This window comes from Panulirus ornatus, chromosome 46, assembly GCF_036320965.1.
Source record: "Panulirus ornatus isolate Po-2019 chromosome 46, ASM3632096v1, whole genome shotgun sequence".
Taxonomy (NCBI): domain Eukaryota; kingdom Metazoa; phylum Arthropoda; class Malacostraca; order Decapoda; family Palinuridae; genus Panulirus; species Panulirus ornatus.
This window is the reverse complement of record NC_092269.1, coordinates 28,559,991-28,575,093: the sequence shown is the minus strand read 5'-3', so window position 1 is coordinate 28,575,093 and position 15,103 is coordinate 28,559,991. Positions and strand designations below refer to the sequence as shown.

General features: G+C 42.6%; 1 protein-coding gene across 1 annotated transcript in view; it reads left to right on the top strand.

Moving 5' to 3' along the window:
* The window catches only part of LOC139763343 (salivary peroxidase/catechol oxidase-like), a 60,487-nt gene that overhangs the window by 41,408 nt on the left and 3,976 nt on the right, over positions 1-15,103 (top strand). The window contains 2 exon segments of the mRNA XM_071689365.1: positions 1,227-1,428; positions 1,906-2,022. Coding sequence (XP_071545466.1) covers positions 1,227-1,428; positions 1,906-2,022 — 319 coding nt within the window.

Here is a 15,103-nt window from a genome sequence, read left to right as displayed (position 1 = left end):
GGGGTTTTGGGGAACCCTTGGGTTTAAATTTTGGTTGCTGGGGCCCAAGGGGGGGCCCAGGGGGGCGGGAATGGGGTTCAAAGGGGTTTTGGAGGAAATGGGGGGGCCCAAGGTTTCCTAGGAAAGGGGGGCTAAAGGGCCCAAAAGGTGGTTCTGGGGACCACAGGGGGTTGTTGGGGAACCAAAAAGGGGGTTTTTGGGGGGCCACAGGTGGTTGCTGGGGACCAAAAATGGTTGCGGGGCCCCACGGGGAAAGGGGGTTGCTGAGGCCCCAAAGGGGTTTTGCTGGGACCCAGGTGGTTGCTGAGGACCACAAGCTGTTGCTGAGGACATTGGGGGGTGAGGGACCCTCATTAAACCAAGATCAGGGGGGGTTTTGAACCCCTGAAAAAGGGGCCCAAACCCATTCGTGGTGGATATTCTGACACAGCTGAGATAGCCGAGATAGATGGGGAATTTTGGGGGGGATACATTTGGGGTTAAAGTGGCCAATAACACTAAAAAGGGGCAGAAGGCATCCAGATGAATCATTACAGACGCAGATCGTTTTACAGATGCCGTTGCAAGGGTACTATGTGGCCATAGGGTGGTAAGGGAAAGCCAATATGGATGCAGGGTTTGTTATATGGTTAGCTTAAACCATACTTGGTCTCCATGGGCCACTGATTGGGTGCTTCAGTCCTCACCGTAGGTGCTGGGGAACATGAAGGGCCCTGGGCATCCCAGATGGGCGATGTCAAATACATATATGCAAGTGGTCAGTGGTAATCATTGCGACTGTTGAAGGTCATTGATGCCGAAGACTATAGGTATGGATAGATTTTGATGACCTCTAGGAAGGTGCTGGGAATCCCAGGTGGGTAGTTTTGCCGACACGTCGTTGTTAGTGGCATAAGTTGGGTTGTGGGGTCTACTGGTGAATGCTGTAGGGCCTGCATCTAAATCCTAGGTTAGGTCAGGTTTATAAGATGGTGTTGGAGGGGCCTGATATACGTGCTGCGGGCCACAGTATCTTACTTGAACTCTACAAACTGTTATTGGTCTCTGAGATTGGATTAACCATGTCTTAATGACCTTAAGTTGGTTCTGGAGTCCATCAAGATACATTCTGGTGATAATTCGTGGGCGGTGGGGGCCGTGAAGAGGTGCTGGTACAAGGTAGATTATGTGTGGACAACGATCACTTCAGTCTGCATATACCCATTGCATTATTCCCCCACACCTAGGTGACGGGCAGGCTCTTCAGAGGTGACAGCCCCTTCGGGCTGGATCTGGTCTCCATGAACATCCAGAGAGGAAGGGACCATGGTGTGGGTGGCTACAACCGCTGGAGGATGTACTGTGGCCTTCCGCCAGCCTCCAACTTCTCTGATCTCGCCCGAGACATGGATGCTGGTGCCCTTAACAGTATCACAAAGGTCTACAGGTAAGAGGAACGGTATTAGAGAGGTTTCCCACGGCCATCTACACTTGTTTCTCTACGAACCCTGACAAACATACTTTCGCCAGCCTTCTATGGTTCTCCCTGTAAAACTACACAACCATCTACAACTCTTTCTCATAAATACTCTCAATCAACCATGCCTGGTATTCTGTGGCTTTATAACCACCTACAATTCCCTATCCACGTAAAAAAAAAAAAAGAAGTTATAAGCTAACAGAAAAGTCTCTTAAAAGTTACTCTTTCCTCCTAACTTTATCATTCCCTTCGCCTATGCTTGTGTTTCTCTACATCTCTCTACAAACTTCCACGTAAAATTCTCAAGTTATCCAATCCTTTCATCTCATGGCAACCTTCTATAGTCCTTTTCGATCCCTTACAGTTTTCATGAAACTTCTGTGGCCCGCTCTTGTATCTACAGAACTGTCTCAGACTGGACGATGCTATGTGATCCCTTTTTACAGCAATATCCCCCTTCTGTGACTATAGCCCTTTTGATCCCTCCCCTGGACATCTGGAGTTCTCCATGACCTTTAAAATGCCCTCTAATCGTACCCTTCTCAATCTTCTACAAACTTCTGGTCCCTCTACACCCTCCCACGGAGTCTAACGACCCTCCTCTCGTTTTATACAAAGCTAATCAACCCAGTAGAGCCCTCTACAGTCTCTATATACAATTGCTATCCTTCCTGCCTTCTCACTGAAGCTCTACAAGCCTATCTGATCCTCCTTACCCTTTATCAGTCCTCTCCAATCCTCCCTGTACTCTGTGCAACTCACCCCGAGAAGTTTGGAGGTCTTTGAAGGTCCTCAACTGTTCTCCCTTTTTTATCCTTATCTTTGTATTCAACTCCCTGTCTGACTCTCACCCTCGCTACCTTAAGCCTTTCCACAACAAGCATCAGCTTCCACTGTTCTCCAGCATTTCTATCATTCACTATCCTCGATCCTCTGAGGTCTCCTTCACTTGCATGTGCATGTGCGTGTGTGTGTGTGTGTACAGTGCTGGAAATGAGATGTTTGAGGACAATATGTGGTGTGAGGTGGTTTGATTGAGTAAGTAACGTAAGGGTAAGAGAGATGTGTGGAAATAAAAAGAGCGTGGTTGAGAGAGCAGAAGAGGGTGTTTTGAAAAGGTTTGGTCACACATATATATTCTTTTTTTCTTTTTGCTTTGTCGCTGTCTCCCGCATTTGCGAGGTAGCGCAAGGAAACAGACGAAAGAAATGGCCCAACCCACCCCATATACATGTATATATATGTATGTCTGTATATGTATATGTATGTATACATTGAAATGTATAGGTATGTATATGTGCGTGTGTGGCAGGGTGGCGACGAGAAAGGATACAGGCAGCAAGCATGAATATATACATGTATATATATGTATGTCTGTATATGTATATGTATGTATACATTGAAATGTATAGGTACGTATATGTGCGTGTGTGGCAGGGTGGCGACGAGAAAGGATACAGGCAGCAAGCATGAATATATACATGTATATATATGTATGTCTGTATATGTATATGTATGTATACATTGAAATGTATAGGTATGTATATGTGCGTGTGTGGCAGGGTGGCGACGAGAAAGGATACAGGCAGCAAGCATGAATATATACATGTATATATATGTATGTCTGTATATGTATATGTATGTATACATTGAAATGTATAGGTATGTATATGTGCGTGTGTGGCAGGGTGGCGACGAGAAAGGATACAGGCAGCAAGCATGAATATATACATGTATATATATGTATGTCTGTATATGTATATGTATGTATACATTGAAATGTATAGGTATGTATATTTGCGTGTGTGGACGTATGTATATACATGTGTATGGGGGGGGGGGGGGGAGGAGTGCGCAAAAGATGCTTGTGGCATGAGAAGAGTGGGAGGTTGGTTGATTAGAAAGGGTAGTGAGTGGTTGGGATGAAGAAGTAAGAGTATTAGTGATAGAGAAGAGAGAGGCATTTGGACGATTTTTGCAGGGAAAAAATGCAATTGAGTGGGAGATGTATAAAAGAAAGAGACAGGAGGTCAAGAGAAAGGTGCAAGAGGTGAAAAAAAGGGCAAATGAGAGTTGGGGTGAGAGTATCATTAAATTTTTGGGAGAATAAAAAGATGTTCTGGAAGGAGGTAAATAAGTGCGTAAGGACAAGGGAGCAAATGGGAACTTCAGTGAAGGGCGCAAATGGGGAGGTGATAACAAGTAGTGGTGATGTGAGAAGGAGATGGAGTGAGTATTTTGAAGTTTGTTGAATGTGTTTGATGATAGAGTGGCAGATATAGGGTGTTTTGGTCGAGGTGGTGTGCAAAGTGTGAGGGTTAGGGAAAATGATTTGGTAAACAGAGAAGAGGTAGTGAAAGCTTTGCGGAAGATGAAAGCCGGCAAGGCAGCGGGTTAAGATGGTATTGCTGTGGAATTCATCAAAAAATGGGGTGACTGTATTGTTGACTAGAAGGTAAGGTTATTCAATATATGTATGACTCATGGCAAGGTGCCTGAGGATTGGTGGAATGTTTTCACAGCGCCATTGTACAAAGGTAAAGGGGATAAAAGTGAATGCTCAAATTACGAAGATACAAGTTTGTTGAGTATTCCTGGGAAATTATATGGGAGGGTATTCATTGAGAGGGTGAAGGCATGTACAGAGAATCATACTGGGGAAGAGCAGTGTGTTTCAGAAGTGTTAGAGGATGTGTGGATCAAGTGCTTGCTTTGAAAAATGTATGTGGGAAATACTTATAAAAGCAAATAGATTTGTATGTAGCATTTATGGATCTGGAGAAGGCATATGATAGAGTTGATACAGATGCTATGTGGGGGGAAAGTTGTTAGAAACAGTGAAAAGTTTTTATCAAGGATGTAAGGCATGTGTATGAGTAGGAAGAGAGGAAAGTGATTGGTTCTCAGTGAATGTTCGTTTTCGGCAGGGGTGTGTGATGTCTCCATGGTTGTTTAATTTGTTTATGGATGGGGTAGTTAGGGAGGTGAATGCAAGAGTTTTGGAAAGAGGGGCAAGTATGCAGTCTGTTGTGGATGAGAGAGATTGGGAAGTGAGTCACTTGTTCTTCGCTAATGATACAGCGCTGGTGGCTGATTCAGGCGAGAAACTGCAGAAGCAGGTGACTGAGTCTGGTAAAGCGTGTGAAATAAGAAAGCTGAGAGTAAATGTGAATAAGAGCAAGGTTATTAGGTTAAGTAGGGTTGAGGGACAAGTCAATTGGGAGGTAAGTTTGAGTGGAGAAAAACTGGAGGAAGTGAAGTGTTTTAGATATCTGGGAGTGGGTTTGGCAGCGGATGGAACCATGAAAGTGGAAGTGAATCATAGGGTGGGGGAGGGGGCAAAAATTCTGGGAGTGTTGAAAAATGACTGGAAGTCGAGAATGGTATCTTGGAAAGCAAAAATGGGTATGTTTGAAGGAATAGTGGTTCCAACAATGTTATATGGTTGCGAGGTGTGGGCTATAGATAAATTGTGCGGAGGAGGGTAGATGTGCTGGAAATGAAATATTTGAGGACAATATGTGGTGTGAGGTGGTTTGATCAAGTAAGTAATGAAAGGGTAAGAGAGATGTAAGGTAATAAAGAGAGTGTGGTTGAGAGAGCAGAAGAGGGTGTTTTGAAAAGGTTTGGTCACACATATATATTTCTTTTTTTCTTTTTGCTTTGTCGCTGTCTCCCGCATTTGCGAGGTAGCGCAAGGAAACAGATGAAAGAAATGGCCCAACCCACCCCCATATACATGTATATATATACGTCCACACACGCAAATATACATACCTACACAGCTTTCCATGGTTTACCCCAGACGCTTCACATGCCTTGATTCAACCCACTGACAGCACGTCAACCCCGGTATACCACATCGATCCAATTCACTCTATTCCTTGCCCTCCTTTCACCCTCCTGCATGTTCAGGCCCCGATCACTCAAAATCTTTTTCACTCCATCTTTCCACCTCCAATTTGGTCTCCCACTTCTCGTTCCCTCCACCTCCGACACATATATCCTCTTGGTCAATCTTTCCTCACTCATTCTCTCCATGTGCCCAAACCATTTCAAAACACCCTCTTCTGCTCTCTCAACTACGCTCTTTTTATTTCCACACATCTCTCTTACCCTTACGTTACTTACTCGATCAAACCACCTCACACCACACATTGTCCTCAAACATCTTATTTCCACCACATCCATCCTCCTGTGCACAACTCTATCCATAGCCCATGCCTCGCAACCATATAACATTGTTGGAACCACTATTCCTTCAAACATACCCATTTTTGCTTTCCGAGATAATGTTCTCGACTTCCACACATTCTTCAAGGCTCCCAGAATTTTCGCCCCCTCCCCCACCCTATGATCCACTTCCGCTTCCATGGTTCCATCCCTGCCAGATCCACTCCCAGATATCTAAAACACTTTACTTCCTCCAAATTTTTTTCCCCCCAAAAAATTTAAACCCTTAAAACCTTTTCCCAATTTTTTAAAATTGACCCCTCCCAACCCCTTACCCGTTTAAAAAAAAACCCAATTAAACCCTTGCTCTTATTTTTAAACCCCTTTTAAAAAATCTTAAAAAATTTCCCCCCCTTCCTTTCACAAACCCAAAATTTTACCAAGTAATTTCCTTTAAGTAAATTTTTCCCCAAAAATTTAAAAAATTTTCCCTTCCCCAAAGCCCCAAACAACCCCCCGATCCCAAAAAACCCTTTTCCTTTTTTTACCCAAAATTCTTGAAAACCCAACCCCAACCCCAACCCCCAAAAACACACAAAACACACACACACACACAATATATATATATATTATATATATATATATAAAATATATATATATAAAATTATATATAAAATATATTCTTTTTTTTTTTTTTTTTCTTTGTCACTGTCTCCCGGTTTGCGAGCTTTGCGCCCTGGAAAAAAGACAAAAAAAATGGCCCAAATCACCCCCAAAACACAAAGTATTTTTAAATACACGTCCCCACACGCAAATTTTACCTACCTATACATCTCAATGTAACATATATATACACCACAGACACATACATATATACCCAAAGACAAATTTACACTTCTGCCCCTTTTTTCATTCCCCTCGCCACCTGCCACAAAATGGGAAAACCATTCCCCTTCCCCCTCATGGGTGGGGAAAGGGTTAAAAAACTAGGAAAAGAAACAAAGGCCCCATTCGTTTACACAGTCTCCCAGCTGTCATGCAATAAAGGGCCCCAAACCCAGTCCCCTTTCCCCTTCCCGGCCCCCCCCACAACTTTTCCTTTGGGTTTTCCCCAGAGGGTTCACATGCCCGATTCAATCCAATTTACAGCCGTCAAAACCCCCGGGATACCAATCGATAATTCACTATATTCCTTGCCCGCCTTTCACCCCCCTGCATGTTCAGGCCCCCAAACATCAAAAACTTTTTCACTCCATCTTTCCACCTCCAATTTGGTCTTTCCCCCTTCTCCTCGTTCCCCCCACCTCCGACACATATATCCTCTTGGTCAATCTTTCCTCACTCATTCTCTCCATGTCCCCAAAAAACCATTTCAAAAACCCTTTTCCCTACTCTCTCAATATCCCCTCTATTTATTTCCACAAAACTCTCTTACCCTTACATTACTTACTCGATCAAACCACCTAAACCCCACAATTGTCCTCAAACATCTCATTTCCAGCACATCCACCCTCCTGCGCACAACTCTATCAAATAGCCCCATGCCTCGCAACCTTACAACATTTTTGGGAAAACCATTTATTCCTTCAAACAAAACCCTTTTTTTGTTTCCCGAGATAATGTTCTCGACTTGGGACCATTCTTAAAGGCCCCCCAAAGGTTTTTGCCCCCTCCCCCCCCCAAAATGATTCATTTCCCTTCCAGGGTTCCCATCCGCGCCAGATCCACTCCCAAAATATCTAAAACACTTTACTTCCCCCAGTTTTTTCCATTCAAATTCCCTCCCAATGAACTTGACCCTAAACCCCTACGTACCTAAAAAAAACCTTCCCCTTTTTAACAATTTCCCTTTTAAAACTTTCTTCTTTCACACACTTTACCAAACTAAAGTCACCACCCTTCGGGCAGTTTCTCACATGAATCAGCCACCAGCGCTGTATAAACGGGCGAACAACAACTGCCTCATTTCCCAAGTTTCTCTAAACCCCAACAGACTTCATATTTTCCCCTCTTTCCAAAACTCTTGCATTCACCTCCCAAAACAACCCCATCCATAAACAAATTAAACAACCATGGAGACATCACCCCCCCCTGCCCCAAACCAAATTTTCATGAAAACCAAATACTTTTCCCTCTTCCTTCACTTACACATGCCTTACATCCTGATAAAAACTTTTCATGCTTTTTTAAAAAATTGCCTCCCACACCCATATATTTTTAAAGTACCTTCCACAGAGCATCTCTATCAACTCTACATATGCCTTCTCCAGACCCAATAAATCTACTTTACAAATCCTTTTGTTTTTTCTAAGTATTTCTCACATACATTCTTCAAACCCAAACATTTGATCCACACCCCCTCTACCACTTCTGAAACCCACTGCTCTTCCCCAATCTGATGCTCTGTACACCCCTTCCCACCCTCTCAATCAATACCCCCCCCTTTTTAATTTACCGGGAAAAATACTCAAAAACTTATACCTTGTAATTTGAGCACTCATCTTATCCCCTTTGCCTTTTTAAAAAGGCCCCACTATGCACGAATTCCCCCCAATCCTCGGGCACCCCCACCATGAGCATACATACATTAAAAAACCCTTTTACCATATATATATATTTTATAATTAACATTTAGGAAAGGAAAGGGAAAGGGGGCCGGAAAGGGGGCGGGGGGGGGAATTCCCCTTTGTTTAATTTTTTAAAATTGGGAAACAAAAAGGGAAAGGGGGCCCCGTTGGGGTTTTTGGGGGATGGGAACCTTGGGGGAAGGGTTCAGGGGTTTTTCCCTTAAAGGTGGTGGCTGTTTTCCAGTGAAAAACGGCAGAAGCGGTGTTTTTGGTTTGGGGGAAGGAAAGAAGAAAAGGGAAATGGGTTTTGGCCTTTGAGGGAACCCGGGAAAAGTTTAAGGAAAAAAAAAGGGGAAGGGAAGGGGTTTTGCGGGAAGGGGTCTGGGGAGTAAAGTCAGGGGTTAGTGAGGGACAAAAGAAGGGAAAGGGGTAGCAATACTCCTGAAACAGGAGTTGTGGGAGTATGGGGATAGAGTGGGAAGAAAGTAAAATTTTCGATTAAAAAATGGGTTTAAAAATGAAAGTTGTGGGGAAAAGGTGGGGATTATTGGTTTCCCTATGCCCCCTGGGCATGAGAAGAAAGATCAAGAGGGCAAGTGTTTTGGGGGCACTGAATGAGTGTGTTAGGGTTTTGATGCACGAGCCGGGTTTATAGTGATGGGTGATTTGAATGCAAAGGTGAGTAATGTTTGGGAGTTGAGGGAATAATTGGTTTTACAAAGGGGGGGTTCATTGGGTTTTAAAAAGGAAAAAGGTGAAGAGCCCCTTTTAGATTTATGTGCTGAAAAAGGACTGATGATTGGGAATACCTGGTTTAAAAAGCGGGGGATATACATAAGTATACCTTTTGTAAGTAGGAGAGATGGCCAGAGAGCCCTTATTGGATTACGGGGTTAATTGAAAGGCGTGCCCCAAAGAGAGACTTTTGGATGTTAATGGCTGAGAGGTGCCCAAAGGGGGGGATGTCTGATCATTATCTTGTGGAGGCTAAGGTTTAAGGGTTTGTATGGGGTTTTCAGAAAAGAAGAGTGAATGTTGGGTGAAGAGGGTGGTGAGAGTAAATGAGCTTTGAGAGGGGGACCTGTGTGAGGAAGTTCCCCGGGGGAGACTGAGTACAGAATGGGAAAAAAGGTGAGAACAATGGAAGTAAGGGGAGTGGGGGAGGAATGGGAAAGTATTTAGGGAATCAGTGAAAGGATTTCCCCCAAAAGATGCTTGTGGCATGAGAAAAAGTGGGAGGGGTTGATTAGAAAGGGTAGTGAGTGGGTTTGGGGTGAAAAGTTTAAGGAGTTTTTAGTGAAGAGAAGAGAGAGGCATTTTTGGGCCCATTTTTGCCCGGGAAAAAAAAAGCAATTGAGTGGGAGATGTATTTAAAAAAAAGAGACAGGAGGTCAAGAGGGAAAGGGGCAAGAGGTGAAAAAAAAGGGGCAAAATGAGAGTTGGGGTGGGGGAGTATCATTAAATTTTTGGGAGAATAAAAAAATTTTGGAAGGAGGTAAATAAAAAGGCCCCTAAGGGCAAGGGAGCAAATGGGAACCCCAGTGAAGGGGCCCCAAATGGGGAGGTGATAACAAGTAGTGGTGAAGTTTAGAAGGAGATGGAGTGATTTTTTTGAAGGGTTTTTTGAATTGTTTGATGATGAGTGGCAGATATAGGGTGTTTTGGTCGAGGTTGGTGTTTCCCCAAAGTGGGGGGTTAGGGAAAATGATTTGGTAAACAGAGAAGAGGTAGTGAAAGCTTTTTGGGAAGATGAAAGCCGGGAAGGCAGCAGGGGTTTTGGATGGGTATTGCCCGTGGAATTTATTAAAAAAGGGGGGTGACTGTATTGTTGACCCGGTTGGTAAGGGTTATTTAATTTTATGTATGAAATCATGGGAAAGGGGCCTGGGATTGGGGGAATGGGTTTTCCCCAAAGGGCCCTTGTACAAAGGCAAAGGGGTAAGAGTGAGTGCTCCCAAATTTCAGAGGTATAAGTTTGTTGAGTATTCCTGGGAAATTATATGGGAGGGTATTCATTGAGAGGGTGAAGGCATGTACAGAGAATCATACTGGGGAAGAGCAGTGTGTTTCAGAAGTGGTAGAGGATGTGTGGATCAGGTGTTTGCTTTGAAGAATTGTATGTGAGAAATACTTAGAAAAGCAAATGGATTTGTATGTAGCATTTATGGATCTGGAGAAGGCATATGATAGAGTTGATAGAGATGCTCTGTGGAAGGTATTAAGAATATATGGTGTGGGAGGAAAGTTGTTAGAAGCAGTGAAAAGTTTTTATCGAGGATGTAAGGCATGTGTATGTGTAGGAAGAGAGGAAAGTGATTGGTTCTCAGTGAATGTAGGTTTGCGGCAGGGGTGTGTGATGTCTCCATGGTTGTTTAATTTGTTTATGGATGGGGTAGTTAGGGAGGTGAATGCAAGAGTTTTGGAAAGAGGGGCAAGTATGCAGTCTGTTGTGGATGAGAGAGCTTGGGAAGTGAGTCAGTTGTTGTTCGCTGATGATACAGCGCTGGTGGCTGATTCATGTGAGAAACTGCAGAAGCTGGTGACTGAGTTTGGTAAAGTGTGTGAAAGAAGAAAGTTAAGAGTAAATGTGAATAAGAGCAAGGTTATTAGGCACAGTAGGGTTGAGGGTCAAGTCAATTGGGAGGTGAGTTTGAATGGAGAAAAACTGGAGAAGTGAAGTGTTTTAGATATCTGGGAGTGGATCTGGCAGCGGATGGAACCATGGAAGCGGAAGTGAATCATAGGGTGGGGGAGGGGGCGAAAATTCTGGGAGCTTTGAAGAATGTGTGAAGTCGAGAACATTATCTCGGAAAGCAAAAATGGTATGTTTGAAGGAATAGTGGTTCCAACAATGTTGTATGGTTGCGAGGCGTGGGCTATGGATAGAGTTGTGCGCAGGAGGATGGATGTGCTGGAAATGAGATGTTTGAGGAAAATGTGTGGTGTGAGGTGGTTTGATCGAGTAAGTAATGAAAGGGTAAGAGAGATGTGTGGAAATAAAAAGAGCGTGGTTGAGAGAGCAGAAGAGGGTGTTTTGAAAAGGTTTGGTCACACATATATATTCTTTTTTTCTTTTTGCTTTGTCGCTGTCTCCCGCATTTGCGAGGTAGCGCAAGGAAACAGATGAAAGAAATGGCCCAACCCACCCCATATACATGTATATATATGTATGTCTGTATATGTATATGTATGTATACATTGAAATGTATAGGTATGTATATGTGCGTGTGTGGCAGGGTGGCGACGAGAAAGGATACAGGCAGCAAGCATGAATATATACATGTATATATATGTATGTCTGTATATGTATATGTATGTATACATTGAAATGTATAGGTATGTATATGTGCGTGTGTGGCAGGGTGGCGACGAGAAAGGATACAGGCAGCAAGCATGAATATATACATGTATATATATGTATGTCTGTATATGTATATGTATGTATACATTGAAATGTATAGGTACGTATATGTGCGTGTGTGGCAGGGTGGCGACGAGAAAGGATACAGGCAGCAAGCATGAATATATACATGTATATATATGTATGTCTGTATATGTATATGTATGTATACATTGAAATGTATAGGTATGTATATGTGCGTGTGTGGCAGGGTGGCGACGAGAAAGGATACAGGCAGCAAGCATGAATATATACATGTATATATATGTATGTCTGTATATGTATATGTATGTATACATTGAAATGTATAGGTATGTATATGTGCGTGTGTGGCAGGGTGGCGACGAGAAAGGATACAGGCAGCAAGCATGAATATATACATGTATATATATGTATGTCTGTATATGTATATGTATGTATACATTGAAATGTATAGGTATGTATATGTGCGTGTGTGGCAGGGTGGCGACGAGAAAGGATACAGGCAGCAAGCATGAATATATACATGTATATATATGTATGTCTGTATATGTATATGTATGTATACATTGAAATGTATAGGTATGTATATGTGCGTGTGTGGCAGGGTGGCGACGAGAAAGGATACAGGCAGCAAGCATGAATATATACATGTATATATATGTATGTCTGTATATGTATATGTATGTATACATTGAAATGTATAGGTATGTATATGTGCGTGTGTGGCAGGGTGGCGACGAGAAAGGATACAGGCAGCAAGCATGAATATATACATGTATATATATGTATGTCTGTATATGTATATGTATGTATACATTGAAATGTATAGGTATGTATATGTGCGTGTGTGGCAGGGTGGCGACGAGAAAGGATACAGGCAGCAAGCATGAATATATACATGTATATATATGTATGTCTGTATATGTATATGTATGTATACATTGAAATGTATAGGTATGTATATGTGCGTGTGTGGCAGGGTGGCGACGAGAAAGGATACAGGCAGCAAGCATGAATATATACATGTATATATATGTATGTCTGTATATGTATATGTATGTATACATTGAAATGTATAGGTACGTATATGTGCGTGTGTGGCAGGGTGGCGACGAGAAAGGATACAGGCAGCAAGCATGAATATATACATGTATATATATGTATGTCTGTATATGTATATGTATGTATACATTGAAATGTATAGGTATGTATATGTGCGTGTGTGGCAGGGTGGCGACGAGAAAGGATACAGGCAGCAAGCATGAATATATACATGTATATATATGTATGTCTGTATATGTATATGTATGTATACATTGAAATGTATAGGTATGTATATGTGCGTGTGTGGCAGGGTGGCGACGAGAAAGGATACAGGCAGCAAGCATGAATATATACATGTATATATATGTATGTCTGTATATGTATATGTATGTATACATTGAAATGTATAGGTATGTATATGTGCGTGTGTGGCAGGGTGGCGACGAGAAAGGATACAGGCAGCAAGCATGAATATATACATGTATATATATGTATGTCTGTATATGTATATGTATGTATACATTGAAATGTATAGGTATGTATATGTGCGTGTGTGGCAGGGTGGCGACGAGAAAGGATACAGGCAGCAAGCATGAATATATACATGTATATATATGTATGTCTGTATATGTATATGTATGTATACATTGAAATGTATAGGTATGTATATGTGCGTGTGTGGCAGGGTGGCGACGAGAAAGGATACAGGCAGCAAGCATGAATATATACATGTATATATATGTATGTCTGTATATGTATATGTATGTATACATTGAAATGTATAGGTATGTATATGTGCGTGTGTGGCAGGGTGGCGACGAGAAAGGATACAGGCAGCAAGCATGAATATATACATGTATATATATGTATGTCTGTATATGTATATGTATGTATACATTGAAATGTATAGGTATGTATATTTGCGTGTGTGGACGTATGTATATACATGTGTATGGGGGGGGTTGGGCCATTTTCTTTCGTCTGTTTCCTTGCGCTACCTCGCAAACGCGGAGACAGCGACAAAGCAAAATAAATAATAAATAAATATATATACACACATATAACTATACTTAATCGCTGTTTCCCGCATCAGTGAAGTAGCGCCAGGAAACAGACGAAGAATGGCCCATCCACTCAAATATACATACATAAACATTTTTTTTTTTTTTTTTTTTTTTTTTTATACTTTGTCGCTGTCTCCCGCGTTTGCGAGGTAGCGCAAGGAAACAGACGAAAGAAATGGCCCAACCCCCCCCCCATACACATGTACATACACACATCCACACACGCAAATATACATACCTACACAGCTTTCCATGGTTTACCCCAGACGCTTCACATGCCTTGATTCAATCCACTGACAGCACGTCAACCCCTGTATACCACATCGCTCCAATTCACTCTATTCCTTGCCCTCCTTTCACCCTCCTGCATGTTCAGGCCCCGATCACACAAAATCTTTTTCACTCCATCTTTCCACCTCCAATTTGGTCTCCCTCTTCTCCTCGTTCCCTCCACCTCCGACACATATATCCTCTTGGTCAATCTTTCCTCACTCATTCTCACCATGTGCCCAAACCATTTCAAAACACCCTCTTCTGCTCTCTCAATCACGCTCTTTTTATTTCCACACATCTCTCTTACCCTTACGTTACTTACTCGATCAAACCACCTCACACCACACATTGTCCTCAAACATCTCATTTCCAGCACATCCATCCTCCTGCGCACAACTCTGTCCATAGCCCACGCCTCGCAACCATACAGCATTGTTGGAACCACTATTCCTTCAAACATACCCATTTTTGCTTTCCGAGATAATGTTCTCGACTTCCACACATTTTTCAAGGCTCCCAAAATTTTCGCCCCCTCCCCCACCCTATGATCCACTTCCGCTTCCATGGTTCCATCCGCTGACAGATCCACTCCCAGATATCTAAAACACTTCACTTCCTCCAGTTTTTCTCCATTCAAACTCACCTCCCAATTGACTTGACCCTCAACCCTACTGTACCTAATAACCTTGCTCTTATTCACATTTACTCTTAACTTTCTTCTTCCACACACTTTACCAAACTCAGTCACCAGCTTCTGCAGTTTCTCACATGAATCAGCCACCAGCGCTGTATCATCAGCGAACAACAACTGACTCACTTCCCAAGCTCTCTCATCCCCAACAGACTTCATACTTGCCCCTCTTTCCAGGACTCTTGCATTTACCTCCCTAACAACCCCATCCATAAACAAATTAAACAACCATGGAGACATCACACACCCCTGCCGCAAACCTACATTCACTGAGAACCAATCACTTTCCTCTCTTCCTACACGTACACATGCCTTACATCCTCGATAAAAACTTTTCACTGCTTCTAACAACTTGCCTCCCACACCATATATTCTTAGTACCTTCCACAGAGCATCTCTATCAACTCTATCATATGCCTTCTCCAGATCCATAAATGCTACATACAAATC